Genomic DNA, 14,032 nt, shown 5'->3' on the forward strand with positions numbered 1-14,032 from the left:
ATTCATATATATATATATATATATGCATATGCATATATATATATATATATATGAATATGCATATATATATATATATGCAGATGCATGCATATATATCTATTAGCACAAACCAAAGCCCATGTATATATATATATATATATATGTATCTATATATATATATATATATATATATACATGGGCTTTGGTTTGTGCTATATGCATATATACATATATATTATGTATATATTACATGTAAACATACATGCACATATATAAACATATACAGAAATATAAATATATATAAATATATATATTGAAATAAATTTAAATGTTTTGTTTGTGTGAAGGAGAACAGCGAGTATGAGTTGTCGTGGCATGGGTCTCTGTACCCGTGTGCAGCAACCCGCAACAGCCGCATCCGCAGCAGCATCAGCAGCAGCAGCAGCAGCAGCAGATGTCAGTGGGCCTGGCTTTTAGGTGCTGGACGTTTAATTAGTGAAGCAGTTTTTGCTACAGAAATTATAAAAACACAGAGAGGCAAGATTCTCTTTGGAGTTGCAACAGAAGACCCTCATAATAAATCTAACAGTAAGAAATATATTTAAAAGTATTTAAACAAATAATTATTTATTTTTCTATTTAGTTATTCTTCTGTCTATTTATTTATTTATTTATTTATTTATTATTTCTTTTTATTTGTTTGTTCTATTTATATACTCATGGATTTATGCATTGGCTTACGTATTTGTTTATACATTTATTTATTTATTCACTTAATTAATTAATTAATTAATTAATTAATTTATTTATTTATTGTAAACAAGGCAAGAGAGAGAGAGAGAGACAAACAAACGAACAAAAGAAGAGACAGGAGACACCCTCAGCATGCATTATTCCTTTGTGTGAATTCCTACAGCTGCACTTGTTTAATATTTTTGTATCTTTTGTCTGTTCTTTTTAATTAAATAAATAAACCCCACGACAAACATAATATAAAAACATTTGCTGTCTATACACCGCAGAACTCGCATGCTACTTTGATACGGAGACAAAGGCATTTGTTACTGCAAGCATAGGCTCTGATCCGCTGTAAGATATTTAAATATACATTTAATATATTAAATATATTTAATATATTTAACATATTTAATACATTTAATATATTTAATATAATATACCTTTTCTCTTATTGTGTGTAAAGCTCCAATAGAGGCAATTAAAACGCATGTATTTTTTTTCTTTTATATGTTTAGAATATATCTCATTACATATTCTGCATATATAAAAGTGTTTATACATATACATACATACATATATATATATATATGCATATTGTATATGCAAATTCTATATATGTGTCTGCATGCATGCATTTATTTGTCTGCACATGCACGCATGTATTGTTTGCATGCATGTATTGCTTGCATGCAACTTGATATATGTATATATATATATATATATGCATGTATATATAATCATTTACATATATATATATGTATATATATATATATATAATCGTTTTTATTAATATATATACATATATAGATATATATATATATGCATATATATATATATGTACAAAAGAATATATTAGAGTATAATATATTTTTTGATGCGTTCAGGTGTATAGCGTACCCAACTTATCACTCTCCTTCATTTGTTTATTGGCCTCGCGGTGTAACATCTGGAGAAATTGTTTTACTGCGTTTGTCTATAACAGATACTTCCTTACATTTTTCTTTGCATGTTTTAAATTCTACGCTTAAAGCGACATTTGCTATGCCTCATAAAGCCCCAGTTGTAAGCCCAAATACACTTACCTTATTACTCATGCATGCATGCACATTTTCTTTATATATATATATATATATATATATATGTATATATATATATATGTATATATATAGATCTGATATATATATATATGTATATATATATATATATATATGTATATATATAGATCTGATATATATATATATATATACATAGCGTAAATAGAGGAAAATATAAATATATAAACATATATATGTATATATATATATATACATATATATATATATATGTATATATATATATATGTATATCTATACTCTGTCTATGGTATATGTCTTAAAAAGTTTGTGTCTCTTTGTCTCTTTTTTGTCTGTGCATTTTAATTGCACGCAGTTTTTCTTCTTGTCTTCACTCTTGCGGTGTACAGACTCCGCTTTGAGTATTAAAGAGTGGGGCTTCTCCAAGTGTATCTGCATGCATGCATGCATATATACGTCTGCATGCATGCATATGTCTGCATGCATATATTGTATGTTTTAGCCTTTTTGTTTGTTTTGTTTTGTTTGTTTGTTTATTCAGGTGTATCCATGTCAGATATTGAGGCGTCCCTTTCTCCAGGTGTATCCTTTCTTTTTAACTTTAGACAACGGAGACACGTTAGGCATCCCTGAGCTGCAGAAAGATATATTTGATCTCATCTAACATATACACATCAATATCAGCAGCAGCAGCAGCAGCAGCAGCAGCAACGGGAACTGCAACAGATGCAGTAGCCGGAACAGCAGCAGCGGCAGCTGCAGCAGCAGTAGCAGCAGCAGCGGCAACTGCAGCAGCAGCAGCAGTAGTAGCAGGAACAACAGCAATTAATATAGCAGGGACAGCAGCAGCAGCAGGAACTAGACGGCAGCAACAGCAGCAGCAAAAACAAATAAGACGGAGACAGAAGTAATAACACAGTTGAGGGTTTGAAGAACAGCAAACGTCTCCATACACTGTAAAGCAGTTGGGGGCCCCTGAGTCAGGGGCCCCTCCATCTGCTGCTGCGCACTGCAGCAGCAGCAGCAGCAGCAACTGTAGCAGCCACAGCAGAAGCAGTAGCAACTGCAACTGCAGCAGCTGCACAGCAGCAACAGCTGCAGCAACTGGAGCAGCAGCAGCAGCAGCAGCGAGAGGAGCAGCAAATGCAGAATATAAAGAGAGTAGATTTAGCATTATTTAGATTCCTAAAGTTCAGAGACAGAGACAGCGCGCTGCAGCGGCTCCTCTGCGGTGTCTGTCCCTTCTGCTGCCCCACTCTCTCTGCTGCTGCTGCTGCTGCTGCTGCTGCTGCTGATGGCTGCTCGGTGTCTGTCGATAAACCCCGCAACTGCCTTACGAATTTCTTCTCTGGCGTTTATTAAAGAGGGACTGTCGGATGCTGCGGGGGAGTAGAAATCCGTGCAATGGGATCCTCCCTGAGACAAAAAGGGTTTAGGGTTTAGGGTTTAGGGTTTCGGAAGGTTTTCATGATTTTCTTAGAAGGGATTGTAGGCGTTAATATGCTTCAAGGGAGTATATTAGGGTTTAGGGTTTAGGGTTTTTTAATGGTTTTAAGGGTTTTCAAGTGTTTATTTGCGATGCAGAAGTGTTTCTAGCGGGATTAGGGTTTAGGGTTTAGGGTTTAGGGTTTACTTGTATGACAAAGGAGGAAATATGTTGTTGATCTTCTGTTTGTTTATCTACAAAAAGCAAAGAAAGACGAGCCCAGGGGTCGGCGCTTCCATTTGTAAAATGAATATTGCTAGCAGCATTAAAACCCCCTAAGTGTCTCCCCCCTGCCCATTCATTTGTCTCCTTAATACCCTTGTCTTTAAACTCTCCTTCTGCATGCATGCATTCGTATACACAACACAGGCATTCATACGATTGTCGCTTACGGTTTTAGGGTTTAGGGTTTAGGGGTTCAGGTCCAGGGACTAGGGTTTAGGGCTTTTGAGGGCTTTTCAGTGTTTACGGGTTTAGGGTTTAGGGTTTAAAGGTTGCGGTTTAAGGGTCTGCGCTTAGGATTTGGGGTTTAGGGTTTGGGGTTTAGGGTTTAGGGTTTAGGGTTTAACTGACGGGGAAGAGGAAAGAGTTTATTGCACACGTCGAGGTGAAACTGCACGTTGATCGATGGAGGCCGTATACTCCCAGGGGAAGCCACCTAAACACCAAATTAGGGTTTAGGGTTTAGGGTTTAGGGTTTAGGGTTTAGGGTTTGATAAGCCAGCCAGTCACAACCTCAGCGCAGCGGAAGGCAGGCTTAGGCTTCGGAGGTGCAAACACCAGCAATGAATAAATATCTTAGGGTTTAGGGTTTAGGGTTTAGGGTTTAGGGTTTAGGGTTTAGGGTTTAGGGTTATCTGACCTGCCAAAACCCGAACTGAGAACAGCTTTGCCACATCCACAGCCTTGTATTTGATAGCACCGAATTATCTGAAGACTCTCAAAACCCTAAACCCTAAAACCCTAAACCCTCAAACTCTGAAACCCTAAACCCTAAAATCGTAAAACCCTAAGTAAGCCCTCAAACCCTACACCGCCAGACCCCAAACCCTCAAGCATCTCCAGGAGACCAAGCAGAGTATGTGGAAGGAGAATGCAGACACCCTAAACCCTCAGGGGTAACATCAAAGAAAGCTTCTAAACCCTCAACGGGGGTTTCGTGTGCTATTGAGGGTTTTGGGTTTAGGGTTTAGGGTTTAGGGTTTGTGCTCACCGAGGCGGGTGTCTGTGGCTGCAAGCATGTTGAGGCTTCTGCAGTTTGTTTGTTTTCTGCTGTATGACTCCTTAAAATACTTCGCTAGGCCTTGGAGCAGATGCTCCTCACGATCCCGATCCCGATCCCGATCCCGATCCCGGGTCTCCTCCCTAAAGACTACTCCTGCTTCTTTTTTCTCTTTCTTCTCTCTTTCTTCTTCTTCTTCATACTCAACAACATGTGCGCTGCTCATCTTAGGTTTGATTCTCGAGCTGCTGCTGCTGCTGCTGCTGCTGCTGTTGCTGCTGCTGCTGCTGTCTGGGGGGACGTCAGCAGCAACAAACCCCAAGGAGCTGCAGAGGCTCTCTACTAAAGGGCGTTCTGTGGGGCGGTTATACTGCGCAGCGCAAACCCTAAACCCTAAACCCTCAACCCTAAACCCTGATTAAGACGGTTCGCAAAGGGCTTTCTCCTCGAACAAAAGATGGCACCAGTCATTAAAACCCTAAACCCTAAACCCTAAACCCTAAACCCTAAACCCTAAACCCTACTTGAACAGCTTCAGCGACGGCATCAACGACAGAATATACAAACGCAGTCTTTTCAGTGTTTGTTTGAATGGGGACGTCTTCGCAGCCAAAGCGGTGCAGCTCTTGTTCCTGCGCAGCAAACCCTAAACCCTAAACCCTAAACCCTAGCCCTAAACCCTAAACTCGGCGAGCAGAAGGGAATGCGGTAGCAGCCGGTCTGCCCTTTATGCTTGGCAGCAGCAAGCTGCAGTGCCTTCTGGGTTTAGGGTTTAGGGTTTAGGGTTTCCACTGCGCATGTTTTGATGGTTTAGGGTTTAGGGTTTAGAGTGCACGTGTGTTGGTATTGATTAAGGGTTTAGGGTTTAGGGTTTTTTTGAGGTGTACCGCTAGCGTGGTGTCTTGCATTCTGCTGCTGAGTGCTGCCAGCCCTGCAGCAGCAGCAGCAGCGCAGCGGGGAGGCAGCCCCGCTTTAACTGCAGCATCAAAAGCAAAGAAACTTTCTTTTGCTTGCAAAGGAGAAGAAGAGCTTATTGCTCCTGAGATTAGAAAAGGGTACTTCAGACGAGCAAACGCAGCGAGAGAACCTGATACATACACCGCAAACCACAAACCCTAAACCCTAAACCCTAATAAACCCTATACCCCCAGCAGCTTCATCGCGCACCAGATATTCAAGGGTGCAGCACGGATAATAATAGATACAAAGATAGCTAGACAGCTAGCTAGCTAGACAGCCAGCTAGCTAGCTATCTAGCTAGCTAGACAGAGAGAGAGAGCTAAATATGAAGAAACACTTCCTAGAGAGCCTTGAGCTGCTCAGGCAGACGCAAGGGTCCCTGCTGCTGCTATATCTGTTGCTGCTGCTGTTGCTGTTGCTGCTGTTGTTGCTGCCCCTGCTCGTGCTACTGCTGCTGCTGCTGCTGCCCCTGCTCGTATTATTGCTGCTCCTTCTGCTGCTCCTGCTGCCCCTGCTCGTGATATTGCTGCTATTGCTGCTGCTCCTGCTGCCCCCGCTCGTGCTCTTGCTGCTACTGCGGCTGCTGCTGCTGCTGCTGCTGCTACTGCTGGGTTTACCTGGGTAAGAGCATCCAAATACAACAACTGGAATATGTGAAGGAGACACTTTTTGAGCCTTCGCTCTCTCACGGCGTTTTGCTTCGATAAAAGCAGCCAAGTCCGCTAGGGCCTGACAAACAAACCCTAAACCCTAAACCCTAAACCCTAAACCCTAGGCTACAAGGTAAACCATACACAATATGATACAGTCTAAATAACAAAAACCTCGCGAGGAAGAAGCGAATGCAACAGAAAATATCAGCACTAGCAGCAGCAGCAGCAGCAGCATTAGCATCAGCATTAGCAACAGCAGCACCACCACCACCATCACCACCACCACCATCCGCAGCAGCAGCAACAGCAACAGCATCAGCATCAGCATCAGCAGCAGCAGCAGCATCAGCAGCAGCAGCAGCAGCAGCAGGACCTGCTGGACTGTGAGGGCCCTGAGTGTCTCTGGTTCAGAGTTAGCGTTTGGCTTTGACTCTCCGTAAAATCGATGTTCAACCGCAAAGACATCCGCAGCAAATGAAATGCGCAGACACCCCAAATGCCCTGAAGGAGACAGTTTAATTTAATTAAAAAAGGAGACAGTTTAATTTAATCAACAAGGAGACAGTTTAATTTAAATTAACAAGGAGACAGCTTAATTTAAACTAACGAGGAGACAGTTTAATTTAATTAACAAGGAGACAGTTTAATTTAAATTGACAAGGAGACAGCTTAATTTAAATTAACAAGGAGACAGCTTAATTTAAATTAACAAGGAGACAGTTTAAATAAAATGAGACGGAGGAATTAAATAAAGAGACAACTAAAAAAAACAGAGACAGAGAAATAAAGCAAATAAAGAGACAGAAACAAAGTAAATTAATAAATAGCAGTAATAATATATAAATGTAAATAAAGTAAATATAAATATAAATATAAATTTAGAGACAGTTTAAATAAAAGAGACGCAAAAATACAGCATATAAGGAGACAGTTAGAGAGACAGAAACAAAAATAAAGAGACGAAAACAAATAGAGAGAAGCAAAAGAAACGAAAGACAGAGACTGTGCACAACCCAACGAAGGCCCTGACAGATCAGCTGCTGTTGCTGCTGTTGTTGCTGTTGCTGCTGCTGCACCAACAGCCCCAGCAGCAGCAGCAACAGCAGCAGCAGAAACAGCAGCAGCAGCAGCAGCAACAGCAACAGCAGCAACAGCAACAGCAGCAGCACCCGACCTCCTGTAATATCAGTTGGTGCAATTGCTGCTTCTCCTCCAATGTAAACAAACATGGGCCTTGGCAGCTGATTCCCCTGCTGCTGCTGCTGCTGCTGCTGCTGCTGCTGCGGGTCCTGGTGCAGCAGCTCGAAGTAGCGCTGCTTCCACTTGCGTCCCTCTGCCTGTAGAATGGGGTCAAAATGATCAAGAGGCTGTTCAAACCACTGCGCCTCCAGATGAATCTCCTGCAGCAGCAGCAGCAGCAGCAACAGCAGCAGCAGCAGCCACAGCAGGAACAACAGTAGGATCAGCAGCAGCAGAAACAGCAGCAGTAAGGTACTTGTAGGAGCGCTAGAGAAGGCAGGAATGCAGCGGCTGTGACTCATGCTGCAGCAGATGCTGCAGCTACTGCTGCAGCATCTGCAGATGCTAGGGCAGCAGCGGCAGCAGCAGCAGCAGCAGCAGCTCGTCTGGAAGCTTCATACCTCCCCGCTTCTGTTGCAAGAGTCTGCAGCAGAGCCCTGCGGACGCCCGAAGAGAAACCATTTCGTTGCTGCTGCTTGCTGCAGCTGCAGCAGCAGCAGCTGTAGCAGCAGCAGCAGCAGCAAAACCTGCACACAACCTGTACGTGAAACCTGCATTTGCCTCTTGCTGCAGAGGGTTCAAGCAAAGGCACTAGTAACACCAGCAGCAACACCAGCAGCAGCGGCAGCAACAGAAGCAAGTGCTGCTGCTGTCTGCAACTCCTCCGCTTGTCAGGGCGTCTAACTGCTCGGCGCTGAGGGGAGCTGCTGCTGTAATATCTGCTGCACCAGCTGCTGTTGTTGCTGCTGCAGCAGAGATGCAGCAGCAACAGCGCCGCTAACACTGAGCAGCAGCTTGCGCTAACTCTGTCTGCCTTGCTGCTGCCGCTGCTGCTGCTGCTGCTGCTGAATCAATGAATAGCAAACGTGTAAGCCAAAGATTGATAACTAAAGACAAAAAGATTTAATTGTGTAGCTGACTTATTATATCTGCCCTAAGGCCCCCATCGGGGGCCCCACGCTGACGCAGAATCGGGTGGTCCTGCTGCTGCTGCTGCTGCTGCTGCTGCTGTTGCTGCTGCTGCTGCTGTTGCTGCGAAAGGGAACGAGTTCCCTTGCAAACTTCGATGGTTTAAATGGTAATAATTGCGTTTTCAAGGGCTTCGCCTCTTTGCTGCAAGTTTCGTGCTGCTGCTGCTGCTGCAGCAGCAGCTGCAGCAGCAGCAGCAAGGCATCTCCACAGGTGAAGTCGATGGGTTAGAGAGCATCACAATAGCAGCAGCAGCAGCAGCAGCAAAACAATTTAATCATTGTTTTAACACTTATTATGACTCATTGAGATCAAGTAGGAGGCAGCAGCAGGTGTTTCTTCTCTTCGGCAACAGCAGCAGCAGCAGCAGCAGCAGCAATGAGGCGCTGCGCTGCTGCCTTCGTTGCGCTGTTGCTGCATCTCCGCTGCATAGCAGAAGCAGGTGCACAGGAGGTTTCCTTTGAGGGCAGCCCTGCTGCTGCTGCTGCTGTTGTTGCTGCAGATCCCCCTACAGCAGCAGCAGCAGCAGCAGCAGGAGAAGCAGAATACCGCTTGCCCAACCGCATCATAGCCCGTTTCACACTTGGGGATAATGAAAAGTATGAGCTGCCTATACACCTGGGGCCCCAAGGGGCTGAGGCTTCACAGAAGAAGAGTACAATAAGAGGATCTCTAACTGGAGTTGCTGCTGGCGTGTTGTGCTTGGTGCTGCTGAGTGTTTTTAATGATATTCTTGCAGCAGCAAAGAAGCAGAGGCAGAAGAGGCAGCAGCAAAGAGAGGCACGGGCGCTAGAGACTCAAAGAATGGCAGCGCTCGCTGCTATGAGGCAAGCAGCGCAGCTGCTGCTGCAGCAGCAGCAGCAGATGCAGCAGCAGCACGAACAGCAGCAACAACAGCAGCAGCAGCAGGTAAGGCATGAAATGCTAGCAGCAGCAGCAGACATCGAAGAGAAGATTATTGTTTTGCAGGATGCCCTCCCCAATACAACAGCAGCAGCGCAGGGCCTTATTGATTTGCTGCTGCAAGGAGCAGGAACCCTCACGGATGCTCAGGTGAAGCAGCGGCAGAAGCAGCGGCAGCAAGAGCAGCAGCAGAAAAACAACAGCAACAAGCAAACTACAGCATCGTCAAATGAAGAAAGAAATGCATCGAAGGGAACAAAACCAAGCAAGGGTTCTGCATACAGCAGCAGCAGCAGCAGTAACCTGTTTCCTTCAGACTTAGAGTTAGCACAGGATGATTTGCTTTGGGGGCCCCTGTCGTCTGAGGATATGGAGGGGGCCCCTTTGGGGCCCCCCCTTAGTATGCCTTCTGACCCTCTAGACGATGTGTTGGGGCCCCTGGGGGCCCCCATCTTCTCCCAGTTTGAGGAGCTCGCGGGTCTTCTATCTGAGAACTGGAACCTATCAAGCAAAGATGCACTTGATATCTTTTCAGCCCTTGGCCGTGGCTTCCCAACGGGTAAAGATAAAAAGGGGGCCCCCAAGGGGCCCCCTAGTGAACCCCCTGAGGGGCCCCCTAGCGAGCCCCCTGGGGGGCCCCCTAGCGATCCCCCTGGGGGGCCCCCTAGCGATCTCCCTGGGGGGCCCCCTAGTGATCCCCCTGGGAGGCCCCCTAGTGATCCCCCTGGGGGACCCCTTAGCGATCCCCTTGGAGGGCCCCCTAGTGCTTTCCTTGAGGGGCCCCCCAGCAGTGCCCCTGCTGTAGGGGCCCCGGATGTTCCCCCTCATGGGGGGCCCCCAGGTACAACCTCTCCGGGGCCCCCTGGCCCAACTCTTAGGGGGGCTTCATCGGGGGCCCCCTCTGAAGCGGTGTCTGGGGGGCCCCCAGAGGGGCCTGAGGGGTCTGTGGGGCCCCGTGGGGGCCCCCTTGGTAGCAATACAACACCGGAAACGCATATTAACAACGGCTGAGTGTTTTGATATTGTTGCATATGAATATTTTTAAATTAAAAAGTTTAAGAGGACGCGTTAGGGTGACAAAGCTAAAAGAAAACATTACGCGGGGGGGCCCTGTGCCACTCTCTGCCCCGGTTGGGGGATTTAGGGTTTAGGGTTTAGGGTTTAGGGTTTTAGGGTTTGGGCCACAAGCGCCGTCTGCAGGTTTTTGCGGAGCTGAGCCGCAGACCTCTCCCGGTCAACCCGCCACGCGTTGCGTGGCGCTGTTTCATCTGTGCACAGAACAAACCCTAAACCCTAAACCCTAAACCCTAGACCGTGAACGCAATATTCGCTGCGAACGTCAGGCTGTTCTCCTGCGCGACGGGGGTTTAGGATGGCGGGCAGAGAGTTTAGAGATTAGGGTTTAGGGTTTAAGGTCAAGTGCAGCTCGTGGGCTCAATCTATCTCAGGGAAAACAACGTTTGGGGTTTCGGCTGAGGGTTTAGGGTTTTGCTTTGAGGGATTAGGGTTTAGAGTTGCGGGTTCAGGCTCTGCAGTTGCCAGTGTGGAGCTGAGGGTTTAGGGTTTAGGGTTTGGGGTTAAGGGTTAAGGATTTAGGGTTTGGAGTTTAGAGTTTAGAGTTTAGGGTTTGGAGTTGCTGGTATAGGGTTTAGGATTTGAATTTGAGGGTTTAGGGTTAAGGTTTTGGATTTGAGGGTTTAGGGTTTAGGGTTTAGGGTTTACCGAAGAGCAGCGCATGAACTCCGGACCCCCCCAAGATGTTCTTGGGTAGAAGATGGTGTTGTCTCAGTCTCCTCTCAATTAGCAGCAAAGCGAAAGCTTCATCAGCAACCTGCAGCAGCATATCTCCATCTAGAGGCCTCCTGTTGAGGCTTTTGCTGCTCTTGCGTTCGTGGGGGCCCCAAGGGGGGCCCCCTGGGGGCCCCCCTGGGGGCCCCCAACCCAAAACAGCCTTACGCAGCTCGCTGAGGGTTCTCCGGGTGCCTACGGCCCACAGAAATACCACATCATAAACCCTAAACCCTAAACCCTAAACCCTAGTCTCTAAACCCTAATCCCTAGATCCTACATACACCTAAGTCCACGTGCAGCCAATGAGCTGCCTTGATGGCCCCGAAAGGCTTGCAACATAAACGCCAGGGTTTAGGGTTTAGGGTTTAGGGTTTAGAGGAGGGCACAACCACTGCGAGCCAAAGACACATACCGACTGAGAGGAGCTGTGTCTGCATGTCCGCACCCTCTTCTTGCTTTCCCTGCTGATGCTGCTGCTGCTGTTGTTGTTGTTGTTGTTGTTGTTGTTGCTGCTGCTGCTGCTTGAGGATGTGTTTAAACAATCTTTCGTTGCCTTGTGCTAAGGCATCTGCTAGCTGAGCGTCTCGCTGCACCGCGGGGGGGAGAGGAGGGGGGGCCTCGAGGTGTCTGTACACTCGGGGCTGCCTAAAGGGACAGCCAGGAAAGACAAAAGGAGACAAAAGGAGACAAAGACATGCAACAGAAGGGCATAGTAGGAGAGTCCAGCCACCCAGAGACCAAGGAGACAGGCAAAAGAAAGGAGACAAAAGGAGACAGAAGAAGAAACCAGAGACAAAAGGCGATAAAGGGAGACAGAAGAAGAAGCCCGAGACAAAAGGAGACAAAAGGAGAGACAGAGACAACATAAGAAGGGCTTAATGAGAAACTCCCGCTAGCCAAAGCACCAGGAGACAAACAGAAAAGAGAGCAGGAGACAAAAGGAGACGAAAGGAGACAAAAAGAAAGAAGAGACAAAGGGAGACAAAAGGAAAAGAGAGAGAGAAAGGAGACAGAAGAATAAAGAAAAAGGAGCCAAAAGGAGACAAGACAACCTCCTCACTCACCTGAGGTCTATACAGTGTACAAGGGGCTTTAAGGGCTCCTGCAGAGGGAGGGGCCCCACAGCGAGTCTCTCTATTGTCTCTCTGCAATCAAAGAGAACCTTTAAGACAAGGGGATTAGGCAGCAGCCACTGCAGCAGCCTCTCAACTGCAGCAGCAAACACCTGCTGCCGATTCAGCAGATCAATTACAACTGTCTCCGCGCCCCAAGAGACACATAACAAAGAAGCCCCGTAAGGGGGGGCCCCCACCACACGCAAACCCACAGCTAAAGGCAGCAAACCTGCAACACCTTCCTCTCCTATCTCAAGAGGAAACAAAAAATCATAATACCCCAAGCCCAAACCCCGCAAACCCTCAGAAACAAAACCCTCCAACCGGGGCCCCTCTGGGGGCCCCCCTGGGGGCCCACCGACACTATCGGGGGGGCCCCAATGCGGCGCATCAGAAGGCCCCCAAGGGGTCCCGTCAGGGGGCCCCCCAAGGGGTCCGTTGGGGGGACCCTCAGGGGGCCCATCGGGGGGCCCCCCTGTGTCTGCGTGTAGGTGGGTATGCTTCTGGTGCTGCATTCCTTGCAGCAAGAGACGGCGGTGTCTTGCAAGGAAGTAGGAGATGGAGGGTGCATCTTCTGTTTGTTCTTTTAGGAGTTTGTTGTTTATTTCATTGATGCGCTGCAGGTCTTCGGGTGTCTGTATGATGCGGCTTTGCTGCTGCTGCTTCCGCCTAAGGGCCTCAAAATACTCTCCCAGCTCGCAAGCTGTCTCTATAAAGTGAACTGAAGGCGCACGCAGCCAACTCCTGCTGCTGCTGCTGCTGTTGATGTTGCTACCGCTGCTGATGCTGCTGATGCTGCTGTTGCTACTGCTGCTCACGCTGCTGTTGCTCATGCCGCTGCTGCTGCTGTTGCTGCTGCTGTTGCTGCTGCTGTTGCTGCTGCTGCTGCTGCTGTCAGTATCTGCAGCACTCGCGGCCTGCGCAGGCTCCGCGTTTTGTTCCAATGGTGTGTGTACGTAAGAGGCAATAGGGCCCCCATTGGGGGCCCCCCCTCCTTTGCTTTGTACAATCAACTGAACTCGTTGGCTCATAAGGAAGCTCCAAGGGTCTCGCGGAAGCCCTGAGGAGACAGCAGAAGAGGCTGTGGGGTTGTGAGGAGTTTGCATGCCCCTTTGCATGCAGTCTCTGGAGTGTACAGACAGACAGAAGCCCCAGTTGAAGGCGTGAGGCCTGCCCATTAGGGTTTAGGGTTTAGGGTTTAGGGTTTGGGGAAGTGGTACGACAAGAGATAGCAACTGCAGCGGCTGGGGGATTTGTTTGTTGCACGGCCCCTTTATTTTTTTTATTGAAGATAGCCTCTATAAATAGACAAATGAATTTATATATGTTTATATATATATTAATCCACAAAACAAACATGCAAACAAAGCAAACATACAAAACAAACAAACATAACAAACAAACAAACAAACAAAACAAATAAACAAAAACCAACAGAACAAGCAAACAAACAAACAGACAAACGAACAAACAAACAAACAAACAAACAAACAAGCAAACAAACAAACAAACGAAGCGAACAGACAAACAAAATTCACAATTAAAATAAATAATCAAGAAAAGAAGAAGAGACACCCCAGTCATACGGACCTGTTAAAGGGTCTTTCTCGCGTAGCATTAAAGCTGCTGCTTTCTGCAGTTTTGAGGTGCCTATACACCTGAAGACATGCATCAGAAAGGCCTCACTCTGACGCCTCTGCGCTGTATCTAACAAAAAAAACCAGGAGACAGTTGTCCCCTTTAAAGGCGAGTGAAGGGCCTTCATAGATTCAGATAAGCTCCACGCCTCTTCCTAAAACAAACACACGCATTAATATAATATAATATAATATAAAATAACATAATATAATATAATATAATATAATATAATATAATATAATATAATATAATATAATATAATATAA

The 14,032-nt window shown here is 46.4% G+C and overlaps 3 protein-coding genes across 3 annotated transcripts; 1 reads left to right on the top strand and 2 right to left on the bottom strand.

The window, feature by feature from the left end:
- Positions 1-4,129: 4,129 nt before the first annotated feature.
- Positions 4,130-7,907, bottom strand: EAH_00051400 (serine carboxypeptidase S28, putative; the record flags this gene model as incomplete). The annotated part of the gene is made up of 7 exons (XM_013391231.1): positions 4,130-4,206; positions 4,490-4,868; positions 5,023-5,130; positions 5,386-5,585; positions 6,076-6,187; positions 7,281-7,511; positions 7,752-7,907. The coding sequence occupies 7 exons, from the start codon at positions 7,905-7,907 to the stop codon at positions 4,130-4,132; spliced, it is 1,263 nt and encodes a 420-aa protein (XP_013246685.1).
- Positions 7,908-8,541: 634 nt separating this feature from the next.
- EAH_00051410 (hypothetical protein, conserved) lies at positions 8,542-10,233 on the top strand (the record flags this gene model as incomplete). Its single annotated transcript, XM_013391232.1, has 2 exons — positions 8,542-8,545; positions 8,822-10,233. The coding sequence occupies 2 exons, from the start codon at positions 8,542-8,544 to the stop codon at positions 10,231-10,233; spliced, it is 1,416 nt and encodes a 471-aa protein (XP_013246686.1).
- A 253-nt stretch (positions 10,234-10,486) lies between these two features.
- EAH_00051420 (hypothetical protein, conserved) lies at positions 10,487-13,159 on the bottom strand (the record flags this gene model as incomplete). Its single annotated transcript, XM_013391233.1, has 4 exons — positions 10,487-10,490; positions 10,971-11,205; positions 11,426-11,658; positions 12,078-13,159. The coding sequence occupies 4 exons, from the start codon at positions 13,157-13,159 to the stop codon at positions 10,487-10,489; spliced, it is 1,554 nt and encodes a 517-aa protein (XP_013246687.1).
- Positions 13,160-14,032: the final 873 nt, after the last annotated feature.

The sequence above is a fragment of the Eimeria acervulina genome, genomic scaffold, assembly GCF_000499425.1.
Source record: "Eimeria acervulina Houghton genomic scaffold, Eah_scaff887, whole genome shotgun sequence".
NCBI lineage: Eukaryota > Apicomplexa > Conoidasida > Eucoccidiorida > Eimeriidae > Eimeria > Eimeria acervulina.